At 43.5% G+C, this 24,342-nt stretch overlaps 2 protein-coding genes across 5 annotated transcripts in view; one reads left to right on the top strand and one right to left on the bottom strand.

Moving 5' to 3' along the window:
* Nucleotides 1–3,889: 3,889 nt before the first annotated feature.
* Nucleotides 3,890–8,269, bottom strand: LOC140649245 (uncharacterized). Of its 2 annotated transcripts, none has more exons than XR_012041539.1 (2): nucleotides 6,947–8,269; nucleotides 3,890–5,420 (listed from the first exon to the last, which is right to left on the bottom strand). XR_012041539.1 is itself a non-coding variant. In XM_072856157.1 (2 exons), exons 1-2 carry the CDS (start codon nucleotides 7,205–7,207, stop codon nucleotides 5,412–5,414), a joined length of 1,242 nt encoding a protein of 413 aa, XP_072712258.1. In that variant the 5' UTR covers nucleotides 7,208–8,269; the 3' UTR covers nucleotides 3,890–5,411. The 2 variants fall into 2 exon arrangements, 1 of the variants encoding a protein (XP_072712258.1); XM_072856157.1 differs by having other exon boundaries at nucleotides 5,975–8,269.
* The window catches only part of LOC140649244 (SAM and SH3 domain-containing protein 1-like), a 578,691-nt gene continuing 560,566 nt past the window's right edge, over nucleotides 6,218–24,342 (top strand). For 2 of the 3 annotated variants that reach the window (XM_072856151.1, XM_072856148.1), the window contains exons 1-3: nucleotides 6,218–6,822; nucleotides 7,314–7,515; nucleotides 7,867–8,434. In XM_072856151.1, coding sequence (XP_072712252.1) covers nucleotides 7,496–7,515; nucleotides 7,867–8,434 — 588 coding nt within the window. In that variant the 5' untranslated portion in view covers nucleotides 6,218–6,822; nucleotides 7,314–7,495. The remainder of the gene's footprint in view (nucleotides 6,823–7,313; nucleotides 7,516–7,866; nucleotides 8,435–24,342) is intronic. The other variant, XM_072856149.1, reaches the window with a different exon arrangement.

Raw genomic sequence — 24,342 nt, 5'->3', positions numbered from 1 at the left:
GCTGCATAAAGATTGTTGTTTCATGGTTTGTGCATGTGTCTGATGAAGAAGCTCTTCTTGATGAAGAGAAGCATCTGGAAGCTCATAGAAAAAAGGAGACAGAAGCTCACAGTAAATGTCCAAGTGAGCAAAGCTTTTAGCTTTTTGTTCCTTATGCTTCAGAGATGGTATCACATGGACGTGCTAGATTGTAGATTGTGAGGATGTAAATATTCATTAGTTTTTTACCCACTGTGCTGATACTCAGTTGGTATTTCTAGGGACTTCCACAACTTAAGTAGTAGCAAGAACAATATTATTAGTAATAATTTAGAATTTCTTCTTATATTTACCTACAATAAATAGTTAATTTAAACAGCATTCTGTGTGAAGCAATGTGTTTTGAGTCCAGGTAAAATTCAACCACCTGCACACCAGATCAGCATTGTCTTCTGGCTCAAAGCCAATAGTAATGAGAGTTGATGGGTGTTTTAAGTTTGCAAAGACAAACCCACCCTGAATTATTGTAGGGAACCGTTTCTTTATGAAAAAGGTGTCTGTCAGCACCTGATAAAATAGCAGTCACAATATATTTCTAGGGATAAAGTGTATTTTTGTTTTGTTTTAGGATAATTTTGTTTTCTTTCAGGATAGAGTCTTTGCCATGAAAGGCCAAGAAGCTAGTACTTGTGCAAGTCGGTTTTAGCTTCTCATTGACAGTGACATACAACAAAAAAAGTTAGAAGTTGAGTGGTGAATAGAGAATTGGCTGCTCCATGGAAGACATTTAGCTCTTATACCTTCTTCTGTTACTGAGGAAAAAGAGGCTACATTTTTAGACTGAATTCTGGTTACAGAACTTGGTCTGAGGAAAAGAGCAGCCTTAATTTGGATATTTATTCCCATTTCTATTCAATTTGCTTCTCTATTGCATTCAGAAAGTTATCACAGATTTGATCTTAAATTAATGCCTGCAAATTTTTAATGGCAAAGGAGCACCACAGTAAATAAAGTAGCTACTCTGTTTCAAATGCACTCTCAAATCCAAAATAATTTTATCTTCATGACAGAGAAGAAAGGGATGTTTCATCAGTTAGATCTTTTACATTCCCAGTTAGATAGTCTCCATGAGCATTAAATTATTACAAACATAAATATAGTGAGTAAATTTAGGGTAGGGGGTCATGGTTTTGTATATTTTAAAGTTTCCTTTAAAATTAAAACATCGTTTTGTCTATATAAAGTACTAAGTGATAAATGTATTTTTACACTTAAATGTCATATAAGTGCCTTATTGCAATGTTCTCATTAGTCTCCTTTTTTTTGTTTTTCTTTTCCGTGATAGAGCTGTTGCTCAAATAAACCTTCATACCTCTCAGCATCTTCCCAAATTTTTGTCTGCTGACAAAACATGAGGAGAGGCTGGGAGAACTTGGGTTGTTCAGCCTAGAGACGAGAAGACAAAGGGAACCAAAAAGCAGTCTTTCACTATCTATGGGGAAAGCTATAAAGAAGACAGAGCCAAACCCTTCTTAGAAGTGTTCAGCAAAAGGACATGAGACAAAGGTCACAATTGCTTTGACTAGAAGGAGGAAGAAATTCTTCATGGTGAGAGTGGGTCAGTGCTGGAAGAGACCACCCAAAGAGGCTGAGGAATCTCCATCCCTGCAGATTTTCAGAAGTCAGCTGGGCAAACCCATCTGCAACCTGATCTGAGTTTGCAATTAGCCCTGCTCTGAGCAGGGTATAGGACTGGGTGACCCCCAGGGGTCCTTTCCAATCTAAATTTTCCTATTCTTCTATGAAAGAGTACTTAAAAGAATGGTCACCTGACTTTTTAATGAGGAAAAGTCCATCTCCAGAATACTTAACAGTCAGTACTATTCATTAGAGTTAGTACAGCTCATGGGAGTTGACATGTTGTGTACTAAATTTTTAAGTTCTAAGCTTTATACACAAGCTTATTTCTCTGCAGAGTTTACATGAGCAAATCTTCCTTTAGATGCTGAGTTTTGCTGTTATATATTCTTTAAGATTAACACTTTAAATAAGACACAGGATATTTGCAAACCTTCTCTCACCGTCATCATTACTTTCCTCTGGTCTCTTTGCCAATGTACTCCAGGAACAGTCCAATAATTGCAACATTTGACACAGAAGTATAAATAGCTCTATTTACCTGAACTAATAGCCTAGTTCTGCAAATGTTTGCCATTGTGTATGAGCAGTTCCATTCATTCTAGTGAATTATTCAACTTGTGCCCCAGTGGAAACCCTAGAAAAGTATTTGAGAATCTGCTTCTGTTGTTTTAGAAAAGTACAGAAGTATTAGCTTGCACTTGTTCATTGCACGTTATTCATTGCAACATAATCATGTGGTATTCCCTCACTCTGTGTGTGAATCTGAGTTTCCTCTTCTAGCTGAACAACTTCACAAATATCTTAACAGAATTGTATTAATCTCGGTCTTCCTCTCATTCATCCACTATGTGATTACTCTAAGTATTTGTGTTCTTGTCTAGCTTTGTTTCAACCATCGAATACATCAGTGTATGGTTCAAAACATTAAGAAGTATTTAGCTGTCCAGAGCAAAGGCCCACACTGCTTCCTCAATGTGTCAAAAACGGAGTAAGTCTTGATAAAGGTAGAAAAAGTAAACAGCTCTAAGGATTCCTGAATATATTTTGTACCTAGGTGTAAGTTACCCTTCAGCTACATTTTTATTTATCTCATCCCAAGCAAAATGCCTATCTAGAATGTCTCATGGTATAGAAAATGTGTGACCATAGCTTTGCAAAATCTATCATACATTATTGTCAGATAATGTAATCCAATAGATAGTCATATATTTTAATAGCATACCCTTCAGAACAGAAGTTCAAGGATGAAACTTTTTAATTCCTTGGTACACTGCACAAATCATAGAATCATAGAATCATTTAGGTTGGAAAAGACCTTTAAGATCATCGAGTCCAACTGCAGATGTAGGGTGCCCTCTGTTTAAAGGATACCAAAATCAACAATTCAGTTAAAATATCCTTTACATTTGCTAAGCAAATCTGACATTGTTGTGCTGTATCCTTTTTGGCAATTTCAGTCACATTTATGTTGTATTACATGAATAATACAGGCTGACATGGTGAAACCTGCCAGGTATCTCAGTTTTTCCTCATAGAGGGCCCGCAAAGCTTACAGAACAGAAAAAAATCCTCAGGAAAAATAGTATTTTTTCTGCCATGCATCTCATCTGGACTTGATTCTTCTAAATCCAAGTTAGAAATAACTTTTATCCATTTTGCTGGAAGCTACCCTTAAATGCAAAAATCTGGTCCTTCTCCTGCACTACCAAACCGCTTACATGTAAAAATTCTACCAGCAACTTCATAGCAAACATTTCTGTACTTGCTCTCCATATGTGTGTATGTATATTGTGGCTGCAACATAGCAATCCTGTATCGTCAGTGTGACTTCCAATACGTCTTCCCACCTTTATTATCTGCTGAATTTGAAAAAGAAAGTCAAGACTGAGTTTGGAAATGTTGAAGACAATCCAGTCATATGGAGCACTTCAGAAATTAAGCCCATTGTGTCAAATATTCAACAGCCCACACAATTCAAATAAATTCCAAACAAACTGTGGATTGATTAACTTAAACTCAGATAAGTTTGGAAAGAAGTGGTCTTTATTCGAATGACAAAGTATGGAAAGCAGGGAGAAGTGTCCTTTTCTCACTTGTTTATAAAAGGTAAGAAAATATTATTTATTACATGCTGTGTGTCTCTCCTAGGACAATGCAGTTCAGGTTTCCTCTGGGAGTCTCATCCTTTCTTACGTAGTCCATTGGCAAGGTCAGACACGACAGATCCTTCCATGGCTTGTGCACAGGCTTACGTAACCCTAGAAAAGAGGATGATTATTTGCATGATGAGAGTAGGGTATGACACCAAATGAAGGAAGCCAGGGTGTGTGGCACTAATATATTTGCTTTTTAACTCATTGTAGCTTCTTTCTGCCCTTTATCCTGGAGCTTGAAGGCAGACTTACCTGTAGGTGCTTTATCTCACCCTTATTAGTTGTCCGCTTGTGCTCCCTTCATTTACAAATTGCTTGTGCTCCAGCTCTTTGTTTAGGCAGAACCTATTTCCAGGGTATGTCAGCAAACCCTATGCATTCAGGGAAAGCTTCTCCCGTCTTCTGACATACTAACACCTTAATTAGTTTGTGTACATAACACAAGTATAGTGTACTGCAGAAAGAAACTAAATTTAAGGTGAAATACCGTGTCTATATTCCACCACTGAAATTAATCTGCCAATACTGTAAGAAATACTGTTTAGACTGATACTACCCTACTGATTTAATAGTTCTATAGATACAATACGCATGATAGGTGGGGCTTTACAATCAGCAAGCACACCCTTAGGTTTCAGCTGGATTGAAACCACAGTTCAATGTCTCAGGAATTAACATTTTTTGCATTTAATCATTTTTAATAATAATTTTGCATTTAATAAAAAGCACATAAAAGAGGTTTTCAAACTGAGTTTGCTGTTATCACTCAAAGCATGCCTCCATTTCCTGCTCTGCCACTCTGTGACCTTTCTCCTTCCTTTTCACTCTCAAATTAGCTTCCCAACACGTTGACTATCCCTCCCGATCTGGTGCCGCCTGGGAACTTGCTGAGGATGCATTCCACCTTGTCACTGAGGGCATCAGTGAAGATGGTGTACAGTGCTGGCCCCAGTGTCGACCCCTGAGGAGCGCCCCTTCTAACCACCCCCCAAAACTTCATGTAAGTCCTCACGAAGACTTGCCCCAAAGTCTTCCTAGGGACTGAGGTGAGGTGGACTGGTCTTTGGTTGCCTGGACTTCCGATTGTCTTTTTTGAAGGTGGACATAACATTTTCTTTTTAGTTGTTGTTTATCTTTGTATTTCAGAGTCACGTAAAACTTTGCCGTATTTGCTACCAGGTGAGCTCATTTTGTGAAACTGAAATCAACACCAAACACAACCAGAGAGAGTTTCACAATGTTGTAACCTGCTGCCAAACTCCACGCTCCCATGGGGGTGCACCACTTTTCCTCCTGCCGTCCCCTCAGAAGCTAAGATCCTTCCCTTTTACAGGTGGGAGACCTGCAGTTTACCAAGCACGTCTGAATCATAACATTTGCAATGCCTTAAAAGCCTTCCAAGACTCTTCTAAAATGCACACATAAAAATGATATCATTCTGTATGTACTGTCAAGAAGCCCGATGAATACGGGCTGTACCAGTCAGTTTTTCCTCTCTCTCAGACCATCAATTCCAGCGCCAGTTCACAGAACCTCCTTGCTAATTTCTCTGGCGTTGTCAGTCTTTCACCAGGTCTGTGATGAGAAGATAATTGCTGCTTCCATCTCATCTCTGGCCTGAGAAGAGGGTTTGAAATACTATGTGGCCTGGAAGGAAAATAAGATACAGAAAAAGAAAAGGGATGGAAGGAGATTTTAAACAGAATAAAATGCTGTCCCTCCCTTTTTCCCCTTCTAGCCCCTGAATCTGTGATCTCTAGGCTTTATACTCAGAGGCTGCATTTTAACAACTGGTAAGTATCTAACCTTTTCAAAACCCCTTGCAATATAATGCTTTTCCTGAGAATGCTGCTGTGCTACGTAATCCTGTGGCAAACTGTCACGAAGTGCTGAGGGCAAATGTGGCCCTATCTGCTAAAAAAGGTCCTTCAGGAAACCTGTTACGAACCCACCAAATTACGAAAGGGAGTGGGTTCCTCCTCCGGCACACCTGCGGGGAGGCAGGGTGGGTGCCCACGGCGGTGCCCAGCTCCCCCCAGCCCAAGTCGGGCTGCCCCTGCCCCACGGACGACATCCCGTCCGCTACGGGACCCGACAGGCAGGGCCAGCCCGAAAATGCCCCGACTCCCTCAGTACCCCACGCACCGGGGCCGAAGGGCCTGCTGAGGGAGAGGGATTTTCGTAAGGAAACAAGTTTCGACCTGTTTTAAATTAAAATGGCGGCGGGGTCCACGCCTCACCCCTCTGGGGGGCGGCAAGGGGAGCGGGGAGCCCCGGCCCCCCCGGCCTTGCCGCCCGCCGGGCCGGGTGGGGCGGCGGGTCGGGCCGTGCCGGGGCCGGGCCGTGCCGGGCGGCGCGTTGCGTTCCGCGGCGGCCCGGAGGGGGCGCTGCGAGCCCGGCGTTGCGGGGCCAGCGCGGCGGCCGCGTGCGGCGCCTCCGCCGGCCCCGGGCAGCCCGCGGCGGCGGGTGGGAGAGCAGGGGCAGCGCCCCCCGCCTTCCCTCACCGCTTCCCGGGGGCGCGGGGAGACGCTCGCCGCCGCCGAAAGGCCCGCTCCCCCGCCCGCCCCCGAAGGGTCGCCCTGCGGCCGCGGAGGTGCTCGGTGCCCCCGCGGGGGAGCCGCCGCCGCCGCCGCCGCCGTCGGTCCCGCCGTCCCAAGGGCGCTGGGGGGCAGCTCCCCGGGCCGTGCCCCCTCGGCGCGGTGCCTCTCCCTTGCCAGGTTCCCAGCTTCCCAGGGGGGGAACGGGGACGGGCAAGCCCGCCGGATTGCTTGCGGAGCGGAGGCAGCCCCCCGCCGCTGCCCGGCCGGCCTGCCTTGCCCCCGGCCGGCCGCACGCCGCCTCCCCGCGGCCCCGGCGGGTCGGGCAGGGGGGCGGCCGGCGGCAGAGCCCGCGGGCTGCCAGCGGGGCAAGTTGCAAAGGCCTTGGGGAGAGCCGGGGCAGGGGGCTGGCAGCGGGGTGACGGGCGCGGAGGAGGAGCGGGGAGAAGCCGCACCGGAGCACCGGGAGGAGCCGGAGGAAATCTGCTGGCGGCGCGTCAGGCGCCTCCGGGGTAGGGGAGGAAGGAGGACCCGGGAGGGGAGCACCGCTCCGGGGTACCGCTGGCAGGGAGGGGAGAGCACCGCCACCAGCCGGGGCGGGGGGGAGCGCCCGTGACCTGTCGCAGATCGGCTCACCCGCCGCCGCCGCCGCCGCCGCCGGAGGATGCACGGAGCGCCGGCTGCCCGCACGGCCCCGCCGCCGCCTCCTCCCGAGGGCGGCTGCGGGCAGCGGCGGGAGGGCCGGCAGGGATAGGGGAAAGCGGGGAAAGTTGTGCGCGCCGGGCGCGGGGCTGCGTGGCCCGGAGGGGCAGGAGGGCACCGCCGGCATCGGCGCGGAGAGCGCGGTGGGAAAGCAGTTTCTGGGCTGGCTGCCGGCGGAGCCCATGTAACCATCATCCCGGGGATGAAGGGGAACCGGGAAAGTAACTCGGAAAAGTGAGTGGGATTCTGGTTGTTTTTTTTTTAATTTCCCCTTCCTTCTTTTTTCCTCCTAACCCGAAAGGACCCGTTTAAAAGGAAAGCTGAAGCCGCCGTGTGCACCCGCTGCCGGGGGAGATACGGGAGAGGAGGGCACTGCACGCTGGCACCCCTGCCTGTGCTGGGCGAGGGTGCGGGATCCTGCGCTCGGTTCTCCGCCAACATGATCGTGTACCAAAGCAGCTACACATAGTAAACAGATTCATCATGCGACAGAGCGCAGGAAGGTGAGGCAGAAGCAGAAACAGAAACTAAGACTGAAAGGAAGAGGGGGGGAAAAAGAGCGACTGCGAATTACTTCCAGAGAAAGTGGGTGGATGTTGTGCAGCAGCGACTTGGGATTTTGGGGGATGCACCCTTACATTTTCCCTCTCTCTAGTCCGAGCCTCCCTTCTCCGGTGGCAGAAAGCGGCTGTACTTGGTGGTAGGAAAACGGGAGGAGGAATAAACAGGAGGCGTTCGCTCAGCAGTGCTTGCGATGCCCTACTGATCTGCTTTAAGGATTTTTTCTTTTTTTTTTTTCCTGGTGGATGCTGATTTCTTGACCTTGATTTTGAGACCTTTTGGTTGCATCGCAGTTTTTGTTTGGCGTTTTTATTTCCTTCGGCGAGGAGTGGAAAGGGGGAGGCTGGCTTCGGTGCTGAAAGTTGCAGTCGTTCTCATTTTGGAGCCAGCATGTGCACCAACATAGTCTACGAGTGGCTGAAGACCCTGCAGCTCCCCCAGTACGCGGAGTCCTTCGTCGATAATGGCTACGACGACCTGGAGGTCTGCAAGCAGATCGGGGACCCGGACCTGGATGCCATCGGCGTGGCCGTGCCCCACCACCGGCGCCGGATCCACGAAGCCGTGCGGCGGCTGAAGGAGGCGGACGAGACGGCGGCGGGGCTCTACTTCACCCTGGAGCCGCAGCCGCCGCCGCCCCCGCGGCCGGCGCCCCCCGCCGCCGGGCGCTGCCCTCGCCGGCCGCCGGGGCCGGAGGAGGCCCGGCGGGGGGCGGCCCTCCGGCACCGCCCCGGCGGGCGGCGGGGGGCGGCCGGCGGCGGGGGGCTGTCCGCCTACCCCCGGCTGAAGCTGAAGATCATGATCCGGGACAAGCTCGTCCGCGACGGCATCAACCTGAGCAAACCGCCCTACTCCAACAAGGTAAGAGGGGCCCCGCCGGCCGCTGCCCCCCGGAGGGGCCCCGGCCCCAGGTGTGCTGGGGCGGTGGGGCAGCCGGACGAGTCCTCCCACGGGCAGCGGCCGGGCCACCTCCAGCCGGGGATGCGGGGGCCGGCAGGGCCGGGGCCCAGCTCTGCCACGCACCGGGGCCCAGCGCCTCGGCCGCGCCTGTGCCGCGCTCGCAGGGCGACCTGGTCGGGGCTTGGCAGCGGCCAGGTGCGAAGAGGAGTGGGGCCGAGGCGGGTCAGACCCACCGACGCCTCTTGGCCTGCTGCGGACTTACAGGGTGGTGCACATGGCGCTGCGTTTCGGTTTCGCCTCTGGTTTTTTTTTCATGAACCGGTTCTTTTAGTCCGGTCTCGTTTGGGGCGTGAAGGCAAAAATTGACAGGACGGTCTTAACGGTGTGGGGTTTGTTTGTTTTTCTTTTCTGTGAAACTTTTCCATTGTGTTGGAGAGTGATGGCTTCTCTCATCTTTTGTTAAAGGGCATAGTTTAGTGTCAGTTTCTGTTGGCGAAATGGCTCATGAAGCAAGCGGTAGTGTGGCTGGAGGAACAACTCCTTCGGTTGCCGGGATTTATTTACTGGAGGATGGTAGTGACTGCTGAATGTCAAAACTATTCATCAGCCGCTCCAGCGCAGGTCGGTCTATATCCAGGACATGCAGTCTGCTGAAAGGCCAGAAAAGTGCAGGTCTCGGAAGAGTACATTCCAGTTTGATGCAACCCCAATATTTACCTAATTCTTAGCTTTTGAAAAGGTTAAAACGTAAGATTAATGTAGTTTGGAAGACAGAAATTGTTTTGTCTAAAGTTTTCTGTAGGTTTCCTGCTGAAAACATCATACGCAGAATAAATACAACTGTAGAATTAAATGGGTAATACCATGGAGGAGAAAAGGATTTGTGAAAGAAAAGAAGGTATTATAACGCGTGGTTGTTTCAGAGCTCAGAATGACATGCTTCAAAGTTGTTTGATGACCCAAGTTGCCTGTGTTTTCTTTAATGATTTGAAGTCTGATTTTTCAGAAAGGCTGAGCAGTTGCAGTTGACCTTCAACCTGTGGGTACTTTTTACCTCTGAAAAGCTTATGAAGGTATGGAAGCAAGGTGATGGGGAAGTCTGCAGGTCTGGGTTTACAGAAATGTGAGGAATTAAAATGGAGAATGAATTATCTGCTGTAGGGGACCTGGGTGTGAGGATAATGAGTAAAATTCAACTTGGATAACCATGTGGAGGTGCAGGTAATAAGACCTATAGGACAGTAAGTTTCAGGACTCCAGTTTTTTAATGGCTCGGTGATAGAGGGACACTAGTCACTTCTCAAGTACAGCACAGTTGGCTGGTTTGAGATGTTTATTTGTTCTCTTTTCCCGAAACATCTGGTTGATGACATTGTCAGAGACAGTGTATAAAATCTGATAGGACAGTAGCCAAATCTAACAAAACATCCATGATCATCTAGCCTAAGTACAGCATCTTCCAAAAGTTACTGTATCGTTTCAGAGAGATTTTTTTTTTTTCCCCCTCCCTTTGAAGTGATGCATCATTGGACTTGACACCCTTCTGAAATTACCATTGCACGTCTTACATAGAAGAACTTCTATGAAAGTTCTTGCTTATCAGAGTAGCTGCAGCACATTACCCACCTCCATAGCTACGTTTCACTCCTTCTGTTTGACTTCGTGTGTGTATGTTCATAGTCACCAATTCCGTCTTACCAAGTGGATCCTCTACCTTCTCTCTTCTATACCTCCTCCTTAGGAATTGTAAAATTTCTAAGATGCCAGCATATGACATCAAGGAAATTCATATCTTTGGCGTTGATTTCTTCTTTAGCTCACCTTATTTTAATTTGATGGGTCTGATAATAGTGTGGATTAACTGTCAGGGCAAGCTCATCTTACACAGAAAGCATCACTCAGCTTTAATTGGTTTAAATCTAAATTCAATATTTTGAAATAGAAAGAGGAACCAAGCTTACTTTCCTAGTTTTATTTCAGCCTGTGGTGTCAATGTATTTATTTTGGATGGTAAATGCATATAACATCATTTTTTTTACAGTAATAGAAAAACTTTCTCCATCTCCTCACTGTGAATCACTTCACATTGTAGCATGTTGTAAGAAACCATAAAGCTGGCAAGATTTGAGTGCACGTTGCTCAACATGTTATTCTGAATGCCACCCACTGTAGCAATCCATCTCCAAAACGGCTTAAAGGGAATAGCAAAAGATCACGTCACTGTACATTATTCATTGGATGTTGTTTAGAGCAAGAAAAATGAAATACTGTATTCTTTCATTTGGGAAAGAGCCATATTATAACAGTGTCTCTTTTTAAAAAAAAAAAAAATGACAACAAAACTTTAGAAAATTGTGGATATCATTTAAGCAACCTGTACTATACTTTTTATATAGAGTATACAGTGCACAGACTTCTGCCTGTCAAAAGAAAGTGGATGTATTCTCTCCTGTGCACAGGATTAAAGAATCAGCTTGAGATTTGTGTCAAGTTTTTTGTCTACATTTATCACGCGTCAATCTACAGATGGGCACGTGGATATTCTGGAGCAGGGCACTAGACACTGACCTATTTGACATCTATTTGCATTTCTGGTGCTGCCGAGCTGCTAATCAGCCTTCTACTTCCCTCCATGGCTTACATGGAGAATGCCATCATCTTTTGATATATATGAATGGAAAGTAGTATCTGTGGATGGAGGAGCATGCTTGTGTATGTAGGTATACATATATGTTGATGCATTTCACTTGTTTCCTGAAGAATACTTCATGTGTTCAGTTATGTAGTTCTCAGACAATTTTGGAGTTTTATTTGAAAACGTCCCTGAGAGCTGGAAGTGCTGCTCTTCTGCCTTGTCTATAACTTTTTGCTAGCTGTCTGAGCTGTAGACGTGTCAAAAGATCAAAAATCAGTATTGGATGTGGATCTGGAGATGTTAAAAGCATCCTTTGCTGCCCTTCCAGTGTTGTTGCTGTATTTTCAGATGAAGCTTGAAACAACAGAGTGGGAAGGATACCCATTGGCACGGTCAATTTTAGTTTAACTTAGTTTGATTACAGTCAGCAGAAATGACTAACAACTACTTAGCAGAGCTTAATATAAATCTCTTAAAGATGTGCAAACTTTGAATTGAAGCCACGTGTGTGGGCGACTTCAGACATGGAGGATTATCACAAGCCATCTTGATTATTTCCATGGAGAATTAGAACAAGGCCTCACCTCCTCAAATTGCATCTTACATATTTTTCAGGTATAAACCAAGGAATATAACTGTAACTGAGGAGAACTCCACAGAAGTCAGGTTTTGTTCCATGTTGGTAATGTTCCTTAACACTCAAAGCCTTCTGTTTTAGTTTCACACCTGCTGTTGCTGGCTGATAACTTTAGAAGTCTCATATATCTAAGAAATGTCTTGTGGAGGTGATGGGCTCGAACGCCCTTCAAACAAGAACCTGTGGTACCTCTCTGAGTCAAGTGGAACATCTGTGTCATCTCAAAGCATCTAGCTGTTTTTAAAAAATTCTCCTTGATGGTTGTAATTCTGTCCTTAATTAGGAAATTAATCATGCCCAGTGTAGGAACAGTATTAATATTCTTTTGCCATGTAGAAATTTTGGGGGATGGGTCTGATGGCAGAAGGAAAGCAAAATGAGCAGTCCCCCTGGGTTCCAGTGAAGATGAACGAAGGAAAGCGCGGCACTGACCTGAACCCGCCGGATCAGAGGAAGTAGAGCCTTTACCTCCACACAGAGACACTTCTTGGTGGGCTTGTTGCAAAATGGATTATGTCCGTGCTGGGTTTCAGCAGGAGTCATGTCACTAAATGTCACTGTGGTAGGGAAAGCAGAGGAGCACCGATTTTGTCAATATAAAGACAAGTAGGGTACCTCATTGTGGAACATGCCAAGAGAAATTAAGTATTCTATTTATCTTGAATATAGATTAAGTGACATTTAATAGTTTACTGGAATTTCATTACTATTTCTAATTGAAATAAATGGCCTGACCTGTTTCTTGAGGAACTTTATTCAATTTTTCATCTGCAGAGAATTGCAAATACATTAAAAATCACTGAAAACATACATGCATTAAAAGCTCCTACACCAATTAAGATGATTTGCTTAGCCTCAGTAAAGTTATACTCATGTAGTTTTCAGTATTTATTAGAGAGAATAAAACTGTAGCGTGACATATGTGTGTGTACGTGACCTCATTGTCACTCACTGTGCTGTTTCGTGATTATCAGCATGCTTGGAAAACAAACACTAAAAATTCAGCTGCATTTGAGGTCATAATCTCAAGAGTTCATGCAGATGTAGAAAAGTAAGAAGTCAGATTCAAGTGAGTATCTGCTTAAACACCCAACCACATTTTTTTAAGTTCTGTGCTGATGATATGGCACAGATTTGTGGTTCTGATTAAATCTTTGTTTAATCCTTGCCACTACAAAATGAGGAATATTTCACATAAGTTAAATGTTAAGAGGTAAAGATGCCAGCAGTACTGCTTTGAAATACACTGGTTCAAGCTGAGTCGGGGGCTGGATAATGTAGTCAGCGCTTTAGATAGCTACAGAAGTGAATTCAGTGAATTAAAAATACTGCGCTTTGAAGAAATAGCAACACTCACCCATACTAGAATTAAACATCAACCTTTTTCTAAAGACCTGGCTGCTTTGGAATAACTGCATCAACTCTGATTAGCAGAGCGTTCTCAAATATGCCTTGGGGAAAGCTGCCTATTGACAAAAGTACTAGTGCATTAAGTAGTAACAATATTTTCATGGCAATAAATTAGCGAAGCTACAGGCAATGTTCAGGAAGTGAAAAGGTATTTTATATAAGTAACCACTGAATTTGCCTTTGACTTCATAACTCTGTTTTCTTTTAAAGAAAATATAGCACCTCATATATTGGGCAGTTGTTTCAAAGTCCTGGTTTATTAAACTCGCAGAAAACAAACTGGAAAAGATCTTCTTCCAATCAGACCAGTAAGGCAAAATGTTGCAGAATATGAATAATAGAGTACTGTGCCATATTTGCATTTGAATTGTTCCTGAATATTTTAAAGTGTATTCAATCTCCTCTGGAAATGTTGAATGTAAATCTTCCTGGGTTTCATTATCTCTCAGTTTTGAGGGGAGGAAGATCCCATTAGGGTATGTTAAAGGCGGAGTCCTGAGAGAGGATAGTATCAACTCCACAGCCTTCTCACTCCCTTTCTATGATCGTGCTCAGTTCCCCAGTGTATCTTCTCAGCTCTGGTCGTGGTGGGGGCTGGCAGAGGAGAAGGGGAGCGTGTGGCTCCCAGCTCCAAGGAACCGTGCAGGGCTGAGCAGCCTGCCACTGCCAGCAGCGGCAGCTGCCGTGCAAGGGGGATCCTTCCTTCGTCCTCCAAATGGCTCTAAGTTTGAAGGAAAAGCTGAACTTACAGGTCACTGGCAAGAGAGAAACGCCTGCCCTCTTGTAGTTCCCTGATGGCTTTTTCTTCCCCCAAAGGACGTGATTCAGTCAGACCTCTGTGGTGCAAAGCTGAACTGCATTTTCTCACATAATGCAGAGTTTTGTGTGTGTGCTGCACAGCAACAGAGATGCCACCAGTGGTGCGGCAAAAGCCTACCAGTTCCACTCCCGCACACTGATATACTTGTCTTGTTTTAAATAAGTTCGGTGATCATAAGTCTTGCTGAGGAGAAAACACATTTTAAGGAAAATATTTCTGTTGATGCCCCCACCCCCAGAGCATCTGTCTCCGCCATATGTAGCATGCTGAAGCCCGTACTGTCACACAACCATGTGTGAGGAATACCAAAGAAGCCAAGATAATTTCTCACCAACAAAGTAATCTTGTGAACCATGTTTCTAGTTTTGTTTATGACCAATATCACTATCTCACATATACCATAATCTATAGGGCAGCTGTATCCCTGATTTCAGATGTGAAATTGAAGAATTTGCCTAAAGTAATGAAAAATTTTAGACAGGTGAAGCATAGGGACCCACTGCTGCAGTGTCTTTGTCCATCGCCTTAAGACTAAGAGTAAACTTCCTTACACGTAAGTAACAGAAAAGCGATCAAGGAATAACCAGTAACTTGCCTATACGGCAATTAGTTATGCCTGTTCATTTTGCCTTAGTTATACCCTGTATGCATATGTCATTATGAAGAGTCCCTATCCAATAAGGTATAGATATCCATATGTATAATCCGAAACATACTAACAGCTATTACAGAATTTTTGAAAAGTGCAGCAGAGGGGTTTGAAGTGACAGGAATATTGTTATTGCAGATTAGGAGCAAATTTATTATGTCACTTACAGGAGCTCACTTACTGGTTTGAGACTCTTCCAAAGCAGGAGAGGACGGAATGAGTTAAGACTAGATTGGTAGGTTCAACTTTTACATTTCTTGCTTTGTCAGTTTGAATGAGCCCCTTTTCTTGGCGTTTGACAAAGCTATCTGGTTCAATCTCTTTGTCTAGGCTAATACGACATCTCATATTGATGTGCTTATCTTGACAAATGTGGTGGCTTGTACACGCTGCAGGAATCATCGTTTATTAAAAGAGCACGGCAGCGCTATGTTTAGCACTGCCGCGTTATTTTGGGACCGGCTGTGCAGCAGGAAGGGGAGAATCGGGTGAACCTTCCCTGACACTGGCAGTCTGCGAGCCGGGCTGGCCCGAAACCATCTCCAGTGACTCATGCAGCCTCTTGGGTTTGCTCCTTGCAGATAGTAAAAAACTTTTCTTACTGCAAAACAAAAGAGAAGTAGTGTGTCACATGAAACACAAGTAGAAGGGCACTCAAATAGTATCTTGTCCCGGTTCTCACAAACTCAGCAGGATGTGAATGACAGTGATGCATGCCTCTCACGGGAGCCTTGCTCCTCCAGTTGGTCTCATTCCCAGTGAAGTCAGTGGGGGTTTTGCCAGTGATTTCATTTGATGCTGGGTTTGGCGTGAAGTGTTCAAATTTAAATCAGCTAACAAGCACACTCTTACTGACTGTAATTGTTGTGGTGGGTGAGAACAGGATGACATGAGATGAGAACGATAAATACAGCAGTAGCATGCAAAAAAAAAAAAAAGAAATCAGAACTTTTCAGAGCTTTAAATATCACCATTAGCAGCTTGAACAGCAGCAAGGCAGACTTCTGAACATAGATCTTAAAGGTTTGTGCTAGAAAAAATATTTGGTAAATATTCTCTGAAGTCTACACTAATGTATATTGGCTGGAATCAAGTACACCTGGTTGTTTACAGCTGTTCTCTCAGTAACTTAAAATCAGGGAGAAATGTCAATAATATATAGCAAATAAAAATTACAACCGGGCACAAATGTATGTCTTCCACAAGTTCTTTTTTCCCAAGAAGAATTGCGTTGGTTTTGAGGATCCACACCCTGAAGCAGGGATGTGGTGTCATCACAGCATATGATGTCAGTGGGAACTTTATGGGGAAATTAAGTCCAGTTCTGATGTCTGTGCCTCAGAAACCACACAGTAAATTTCCTGTGGTTAAGAAAAGGGTTAAAAAGCTGGAAAAAAACTTGCCTTTCAGTCAGACCAAGAAAAGCTTGTACTGTTTTTTTCCCAGAGTTAGTTAAGTGGCCACTTGGCCATGCTCTCACAGGCATGGAAGGAAATATTTTTATTAGCAGAAAAAGGCATTGAGAACTTCAGTGGCTGAGAGCTGGAGCTAGGCTATTCACGCTGTGAAGAAGCCCAAAAGCCAATATAAACCAGAAACTTAGTAAGTCAGTATTCTGTAGAGAAAAAAAAAACCCTCAAAAACCAAAACTAGGAGTGGGTGCCAGTTCTGCATCAGTGCCCTTGGTTTGTGGATAGAGATGTTTGCTGGGAGCGAGTTCTGCACTAGCTTTTGCACTAGCAAGCTCCTGTCCCTTGGGCTCCACGTCTCCCAGCTCTGCTGTCCCAGAGCCCTCGGTGCACCCCAGCGCTACCCATTCCCTGACTTCTCCTAAACCATCTCCCCTAAGTCTGCCTCAAGGCACACTATCTTCTTCCCTAAGAGCAATCTCTTTCCCACCCGAGAATGTACATCTTTTGCCTTGGGTCTCTCTAACCTTTTTCTCCCCAAGCTACATTCACTCAACAAAGCTGAGGAGTGTTAACCATGACCTGTTTGGGTGGAAGGACAGAACTGATGCAGCAATACCTTTTTGTACAGCTTGAGACAATGCTGTGTCTTTCGCACTTGATCCCATCCCATCCCAAGCCCTGTAGGAGTTTCATGCCATCTCCCTCTCCTGCTGCCCCAGAGTCCCAGGCTGTAATTTGGATCCTTCTCTCTCCTCCCCCACGCTGTGATGAGAAGAGAGGCTTTCTCTCCCACTCAGGAGAGTGGGGCCGTCACTCCTCTCTCCTTCACGCTCAGTGCCCCCAGCTGCCTTCCAATGCAGGTGGCTGAGCCCAAGTTGTCTCGTAGAGCCAAAGCTCTAGATTTCGATCTTAAAACTGCCACAAGCTGCAGTTATCCAAAGTCCCTCCAGCTCCAGTTCTGTGGCAGAAAGAAGGGAGCGATCGAGGAAAAGAAGGATGTGTTATAGCTTTTGAACGTATGTATGGGACTGACTTGGTCTTTTTGAAGAGAGACTGAATGTATTGGTAAAAAAAAAAAAGTTGTAATCTCATCAAAAGTTAAGAGTTCAATGCAAAAATGTTGAAAGATTTTTTTGGCATAATTTTTTAGTGCTAACCATCTGATCATGACAATTGCTTCTAATTGCAGCATCTCTGAACTCTTGTCCGATTGTTTAGTGGTTGCTAAAATGTCTTTCTTCAAATTTTGTTTAAAACTCTTCTACTAATAACTGCTTGTGTTGTACTGCATTGAGAATTTTTATACAAATGCATCTCTGATCTTTTGTATACCTCGTAGTTAACGTTTCCCCCTTAATATCCAGCTATTAGTTTAGCAGAGGTTTTTCCATAGCTAGGGAATGAGAAGTACCAGAATAAAGAATCATCAAGAATCGAATTTGCCCTTGAGAAGGTCTGTTACAGATCTTCATGTGCTAGTTCCTAGGCTAAAAATTTCAAGCTAAAGATAAGAATGAGTGACTATTTCAGTCTCTGAGTCTACATTCTCTCTCATATCAGACCAAACGTCAGAAGGAAATCTCATTTTAAAACGCTATCCTGAAGAAACTCAAGGGTTAATAAAGAGAACTGTGGAAAGCTTAAGGTGTTAACATTCAAAAAAGGGGAAAAACAGAAAATAAGGAAATGTGTCTGAATGTGACTGTACCAAGAGATCTGGGAAAAAAGTCATTTTGATTTCACCTGCTTTGTTATTTTCATGTGAAGAAAATTTATTGGACTTTTGCTATGATAACTTCTAAGGAAGATTTTGCCAAGAGAGTATTTCAGAGGGAGGATTTTCACATGCATGTGGTATTTACACAGTGGTAAAAATAATGCTCCGTAGCTTGTGGAGTAAGATGGAGCAAGAGGAAGTTTGACAGGAATACCACTAGCTGGTATCTGTCCAGGTCTAAAAATTACATACAGTAAGGACGTACTTCATGCAGCCAGTGACTAGAAATAATAAAATGTGCATGTGTCATTGCCAATAATGTCAAAACCAAACAAAAAACCCCAAAGTAACTTGTTTTGAATCTCTTTAAGAAGTAAGATTAGTATCCCCAGCAAAGGTTACGGCAAAATTCTAAAAAGTTGACTTTATTTCTCAGCTTTGTGGTCTAGAAACTCAGTGTTTGAAGCAGTGTTGAAAAATTCTCCTTTCAGTAGTTCTTTGGGTCCTGATGCAATTATCCCCCGGGAAAAGGATTTTATTATTTTCAATAGAAAGGCATGCATGTGCTGCATAGTGAAAGGAAGGGAGCTAACTTAATTGCTATCAGGTAGCAATGGAAATCAGCTGAGCCAGGCTTGCTCCTGGGTACTGCCAGGCTAGTGGCCTCAGTGCTCGCTTACCTCTATAAGTATGAGTAGCACTGCATAGGTTTAAACCAGTTTGGGATGTATTTCCAATGGAGTTTGAGTAATCTGCAGTACCACCTGTCATAGGTAAATTTTATGTATATCAATGAAAGCAGAGATTATCATAATTAGAGGTAGTCTGAATCTCTTGTTGAAGTTGGCTTGTACTGATACTGTAGGAAGTATGTGATAGTGTGGGTGCTGGGCATTTTATAAAATTATTATATCACTTACAGAATTGGGTGGTTTTCATATGAGCCTTCAGTAGCGGGTATTGATTCTCTTATATAGGAAGTTGTAAAGGATTGAGGTGTTTCCCGAAGGAATTATTTCATCTTAGAGCTGGAAACTTACTTAAAAGAGAATTTATATTCTAAAGTTACGTATATTTAAAAGAACTGCTTATGCAACCACTGGATTCATTAAATCAATTCCTAGGGTGTCTAACAGGAAACAAGCCATTGCAGTATATCCTTCCTCTGTGTGTGTGTGATGGTTTTGGTTTTGGAAGGAGCACGGATTTGTCCAGGAGAACTAATTGTTTTCATAGAACTTGATTTATATGTCTTTCAGTGGCTGAAATTGATGTAATAGTTAATAGCATTCATCTAGATTTGGAAAATAAGGCAGAAATTCCTTTGTGCTGAGCATACTTCTTCCTACAAAGATAAAGAAATGATCATCATCTTCTTAATAAGAAATATCTTCGTACTTACAATGAATATGAATTCAATTCAAGGCGAAGGTAGTGAAGGAATTTCAAGAGCTTATTTTCCTTTTCTTCTGTTTGCCTCCCTTGTGATATTTACCATGAAAAAATGTTTTTCTCTAATTTGAATATGCTATACAACTGGACAAAACCAATTTCATTCTTTTACTTAGCACATTCTAACCTCATAATCTTCCTTTTTTTGTTGTTTTCCCTGACAGTTTGTGCAGTATGAATATACATTTCATGTACTTGATAGTTTTCAGTTCATAAGAGTCTAATTTTAAATTTTCAAGATGTGCTATTTTAACTGAAGTGGTAGCATTGTTTTTCCTTCAAATTAAACATGGTATTTAAATTCTGTTATGAACTTTTAGAGGTGGTGTCTTAAGAATGACTTTCAGAATGATTCAGGTGTTTTCACTAACACCTTGCTTCTTTAGACAGTCCCTCCCAGAACTTATCTTGGCTCTTTAGTAGTGTAAGCTTGCTTTTTTTAATTTTCTGCTGCCCCCCCCCCCCCCCTTTTTTTTTTGGGGGGGGGAAGGTCTTCCTTACTACTTGCTCATATATTGTTCTACTTCTCTGGCTCCTGCTGACAAAAGATAAAAAATTCCATTCTAAAAGGCATTGCCTTTGACCAGTCCTTCTTTATTGTAGTGCGGGTTTGTCTTGCGAAGTGTTGCATATACAAAAAAACCCACCAAACTTTTCTGTAGACTCTTTCAGATAGTTACCTGAATAGTAATTATCTATTAGTGATTATGTCTATCACACAGACAAGGAATAATATGCTAACAGAGCAATATTTATGGGTTTTATATTACATGGTTTTAGGGGCATGCATGAATATTTAGGTTTTCATTTTAGGGATTTGGTAATGCTTTCTAAACAGACTGTAGCACTGAATTTTTGGCTTCGTGTACTTTCCTGCAGTCTGTTTGCTACCTGCTTGAAAGTGAGACCTGTAGAATATATAACTGAAACATATACGTTGGTAGGTAAATAGCTCTTTGATATAAGAGGAAACTTCTGCAGTTTAAGCAGCAAGTGTTATCAGTTACCTTTTCTATAGTAGGATTTTCAAAAATAAAAGCAAGTTTACAGTAGATTCTGGCAGGTATGTAGGCTTTGACCCTGTTACCCCCTGTCATCAAAGTCGGTGGAAATTTTCCTGTTGATTCTGTTGGGAACAGACTGAGTTTTTTGCAGAGGACCTACAATTCTGCTTTCAAAGTACTAAATTAAAAAATGTAACTGTTACGGTTTCTGGTTGAAACCTTGCCTTGATCTAAATGTCTTTTTAAACATATTTTTATTAGCTGCTATATTAATGAGCTGGTAAAAGTCCTTTCTCTTTGGAACGAGCTGCTGAGATTGTGGGTGCTGCCCCCCTCCCCCCCATTACTGTTGCCATGCACATACCATTAAATAGATCTGTACCTCTTTTCTCTGTTAGTTTTTTTTCTTTCTTGCTTTCCTCTCATCCCCCCTTTTCTTTTTCCAGTTTGGAGGCTTGTGAAGTAAGCCCTAGCCTGTCAAAACAGTGTGGTGAAATTCTGGATGGTTTTCCATTTTTCAGCTAGAAGTAAGGGAGTAGAAAATGTAATCAGTAAGAATGAGATGCTTTTTGGGACATGAAAAATATTTAGAAGGCAAGAAATGGAAAAAGTTGATAATTATGCTATAATTATTTCCTGATGCTGGATAGCCCTTTCAAAAGGATTTTTAGCCTATTTAAGAAGAATAATCCTGTATGTTAATTATTGGTGCCTTACTGGGTTTAAACTGCCTGGGAGGAGCTAAACTTGGAAAGGAGGTATGGGCTGTGGTAAAGAAATCTCGAGAGCAGCCAGGTTGAGAAAAAGGTTTTTAGACTGACACTTTGCATCACGTTGTTCTGGAACTATATGCCCCAAGGAGGAGATCAGTTTGACATTGGTGAAATGGTGGGATTTGTCTGGAGATGGGTAGATTGGTTTACTTACGTGTTCAGTCAGTCCTAAGGTGGAAATTTGGCAGACATTGTAACTAATTTCCTGTTCTTTTTTTAATTTAAAGTGATGTGTTCAGAGGAGCTGCTGGCTGTCTGCCCATATGCTCCCTCACTTTTTCTTCAGAATCTCTGGTTTCTGCTCCCTTTCCTGATAAACACACACATTTTTAGACCCTCTAAGTCCATTGCTTGTGTCCATGTAGACCAGTTTCTGTCAGCCTGGGACTGAAAAAAAGGCATAAAAGGGTATGTGAGTAACACTCTAAGGGTGTTTTCTTTCTATATTCCCAAAACTGTGTATAAAGAATACTTAAACCTTGGCTTTCCAAATACTGTCAGTGTCTTTTAAATACAAGAAAAAGTTGGAAGAGAAAAGCTTTTTTTTTAATAGGTTCATGTTTAAATCACAGCTCTGGATGTTGTTTAGACAGCTTGCAGCTGAAGAATATGTTTAGAAAGTCTCCTGCAGTTTTATGCAAGCTTCTTTTCCACTGTACAAATAAGTGGTAGTGCTGCGTGGAACTGAACCAACTGCATATCTCTAAAGAGCAGAAAAAGCGGTGAAATTGGTGCAGCAGTTTTCCATGTGTTCCCCTTCTATATATTTAAGGCTTGACTAAATGGATATTACCAGAGTTGTAAAAATAATTCTGTTTATGTGACATCAGATCAACACTGGGAGTTAAGTGTCCTTCTGCTGTTTGGCTAATTGGTACTACCAACCCTTAGTAATTTGTGTGTTTGAAATACTTGTCCAGTACCTCTGAATAGAAGTGACATAGTGGCAAGTGTTTCCTCAAGTGCGAGCTGGATTTTGAAACTACTGATTCACAAGTAGTTGTCTAACTTTACAGAGGTTGCATTACAGGTGATCTTAATCTTGGCTATTAATCTTTTTACAATGCTAAGCTGTCTTTACCATTAGAATTTTTTTTCCTAGTATCTTACCTGAATCTGCCATGGAACAATTTTAGCTTGTTATTTCTTGCCATGTCTGCCAGGGGCATGGAGAATAGAGGTTTTTTCTTTTCCTCTGGCAGCAAGCTTTAGCTACCTGAGGGTACTAGTAAGTCCTGCCTAAATGTCTCTGCTAAAATAAAGAAGGTGGTTCATTAATCCTCCTTTTAGGTTATGCTTTCTAGACCAATTCTCATTCTTTGAAGTTGGTCCCTTCTGTACTTTCTCCCTCGTTGGTCTGAAGGGGTCTGGGCATGGTATCCCAGCGAGTGCCTTGCTGCTGTTGGGCAAAACATAAGTTACTCTGTCTTTGCAGTTTATAATTTGGTTCATTTACCCCCATATGGCTGTTACCCTTTGTGTAATGTTATGATATTGCTGACTTGTGCCTTGGATCCACAGGAGGCCCTGAGACCTTGAGGTAGCAGAGCGAGCCATTTGTTTCCCATTATTGGTGTATGTAACGATTCAGTCAGGTGTGCTTTCCTGCCGTTGTCCCTCATGAATAACAACCCTGTAGTTACCAGGCTTTCCCTCCAGTTTAAGGCCACTTTGAAGTCTAAGCCTGGCCTCCTGTGCAGTTATGCTCCAACCAGTTGAGTGTGACCTGCTGATATAAAAAAACATTCTCTCTTTCACCATCCAAATTAGTACTAAAAATAATGATTATTGCTGTACTGAGGGCAGCCCCCTGCAAAACTTCTCGATACCTCTTCAAATTTTGGCATATATAGTTTGTAAATATGGTTCTCCTCGTATTTTGTACTCGTTTATTATTTTCATTTAAGCTGTGCTTCCCTAGTTTGCTAATACAAATGTCTTGTGAAACAGTATCCAAAGATGTAGCGAAGTCAAGATTTTTGGCATCTACTTATTTCCTTTATGCCGAGAGGCTTGTTGTCTGGTATACAAAGAGATTAGGTTGATTTGACATAATTCATTCTTGACAAGTCTATGTTGACTGTTAAACATCTTGTCACTTTTTGATTCATGAAACAAAAGCATTTTTACGTGGGAGGATCAATAAGGTTTTCCCTATGCAGCATAACAATCTTGTTTCAACAAATACAGGTTTGTCTCATCCTTCTGTTATCTTCCCTTACCCAAAAAGTGACCGCTCTTGGTCACTGTTACACCACCAGTTTTGGGAAACGGTAGCGTGCTTTCTTGGTACACAGCAGACCATCTCCTTGTGTGCAGTCCAGTTTTTCCCCCTATGCTACCAGTCTAGTTGTGATCATAAACCTAACCTAGTAGGTGAACTCTGTTGTAGAGCTGTCTGCCCCTATGTATACGGTGTCTGTTGGGCACAGATACCTATATGTCCTCTGCATTTCAGCTCCTGCTAGTTTTCTAGTGGGCAGGGGGAACTGAGGATAACTGTGCTGCACTTCAGCACTTTGTGCCCGAGGAGGGCTCATCTGTAGGCGCTCCAGGAATGTGCATGTGCAAAAGCGGGGTCTGCCAAGGAAGGCCTTGAGACACTCGTGTAAATCATCTCCTGGGGAGTGCTGTGTGCGTTTTGGCCACTGCCAAGGATCTGGCCTGATGTGTATTGAATACTGTGTGGCATCCATTCTGTCATTCAGGATGTAGCTGAAAAAAACAGTAATGTGCCTGGGTCACATGAATCATGATTAAATTTCTAAACCCTCAGACATATCTTTATTCTACGTTAGTCTGAGTCAAAAGTATAAACTGTAGGAAACACTCTTCCTACTGGGCATGTTATGTAAAAATAAACGTGTCTGTTCTGTGTCTCCCTGCAGACGTACTGATCCGATTCAGAGTCACTAGGGGTAGGACTAATGTGGTTTTTTAATTGCAGGCCTTTGGGATTTTGCTATATACTTGCAAAGATATCTCTCTCTTTCTCTCTCTGGATAACCTGGTGGATGGGCTTTTCCCAAGGAGTCTCTGCTATTCTACATTTTTCCTCTCACATCAAGAACTCAAAAAGTTTCATAGACTTTTTGTAGGTCTGGCAATGGGCAGATAGGTATCCTGCAATTTGTTTGTGGGTTTGGGATTTTTTTGTTTAGAGAGGGTAGACTGAAAACCAAACAAATGAAACCAGTTGATTAGTTTGCTCGAGTTTACACAACGTGCCAGGGATAAAGGCCCTGGAGTGGCCTCCTGTACAAGTGTGAGCAATTGAATGGCTGACACAGGAACAGATGGGTCCCACAACTTTCCTTCATTCTGCACAGAGAAAAGGTGCCGCCTTCTTTCTCTCCCCAT

The sequence above is a fragment of the Ciconia boyciana genome, chromosome 3 (genome assembly GCF_034638445.1).
Source record: "Ciconia boyciana chromosome 3, ASM3463844v1, whole genome shotgun sequence".
NCBI classification, from domain to species: Eukaryota; Metazoa; Chordata; class Aves; order Ciconiiformes; family Ciconiidae; genus Ciconia; species Ciconia boyciana.
Note: the sequence above shows the minus strand (reverse complement) of the source record. Positions and strands in the feature narration are given on the sequence as shown.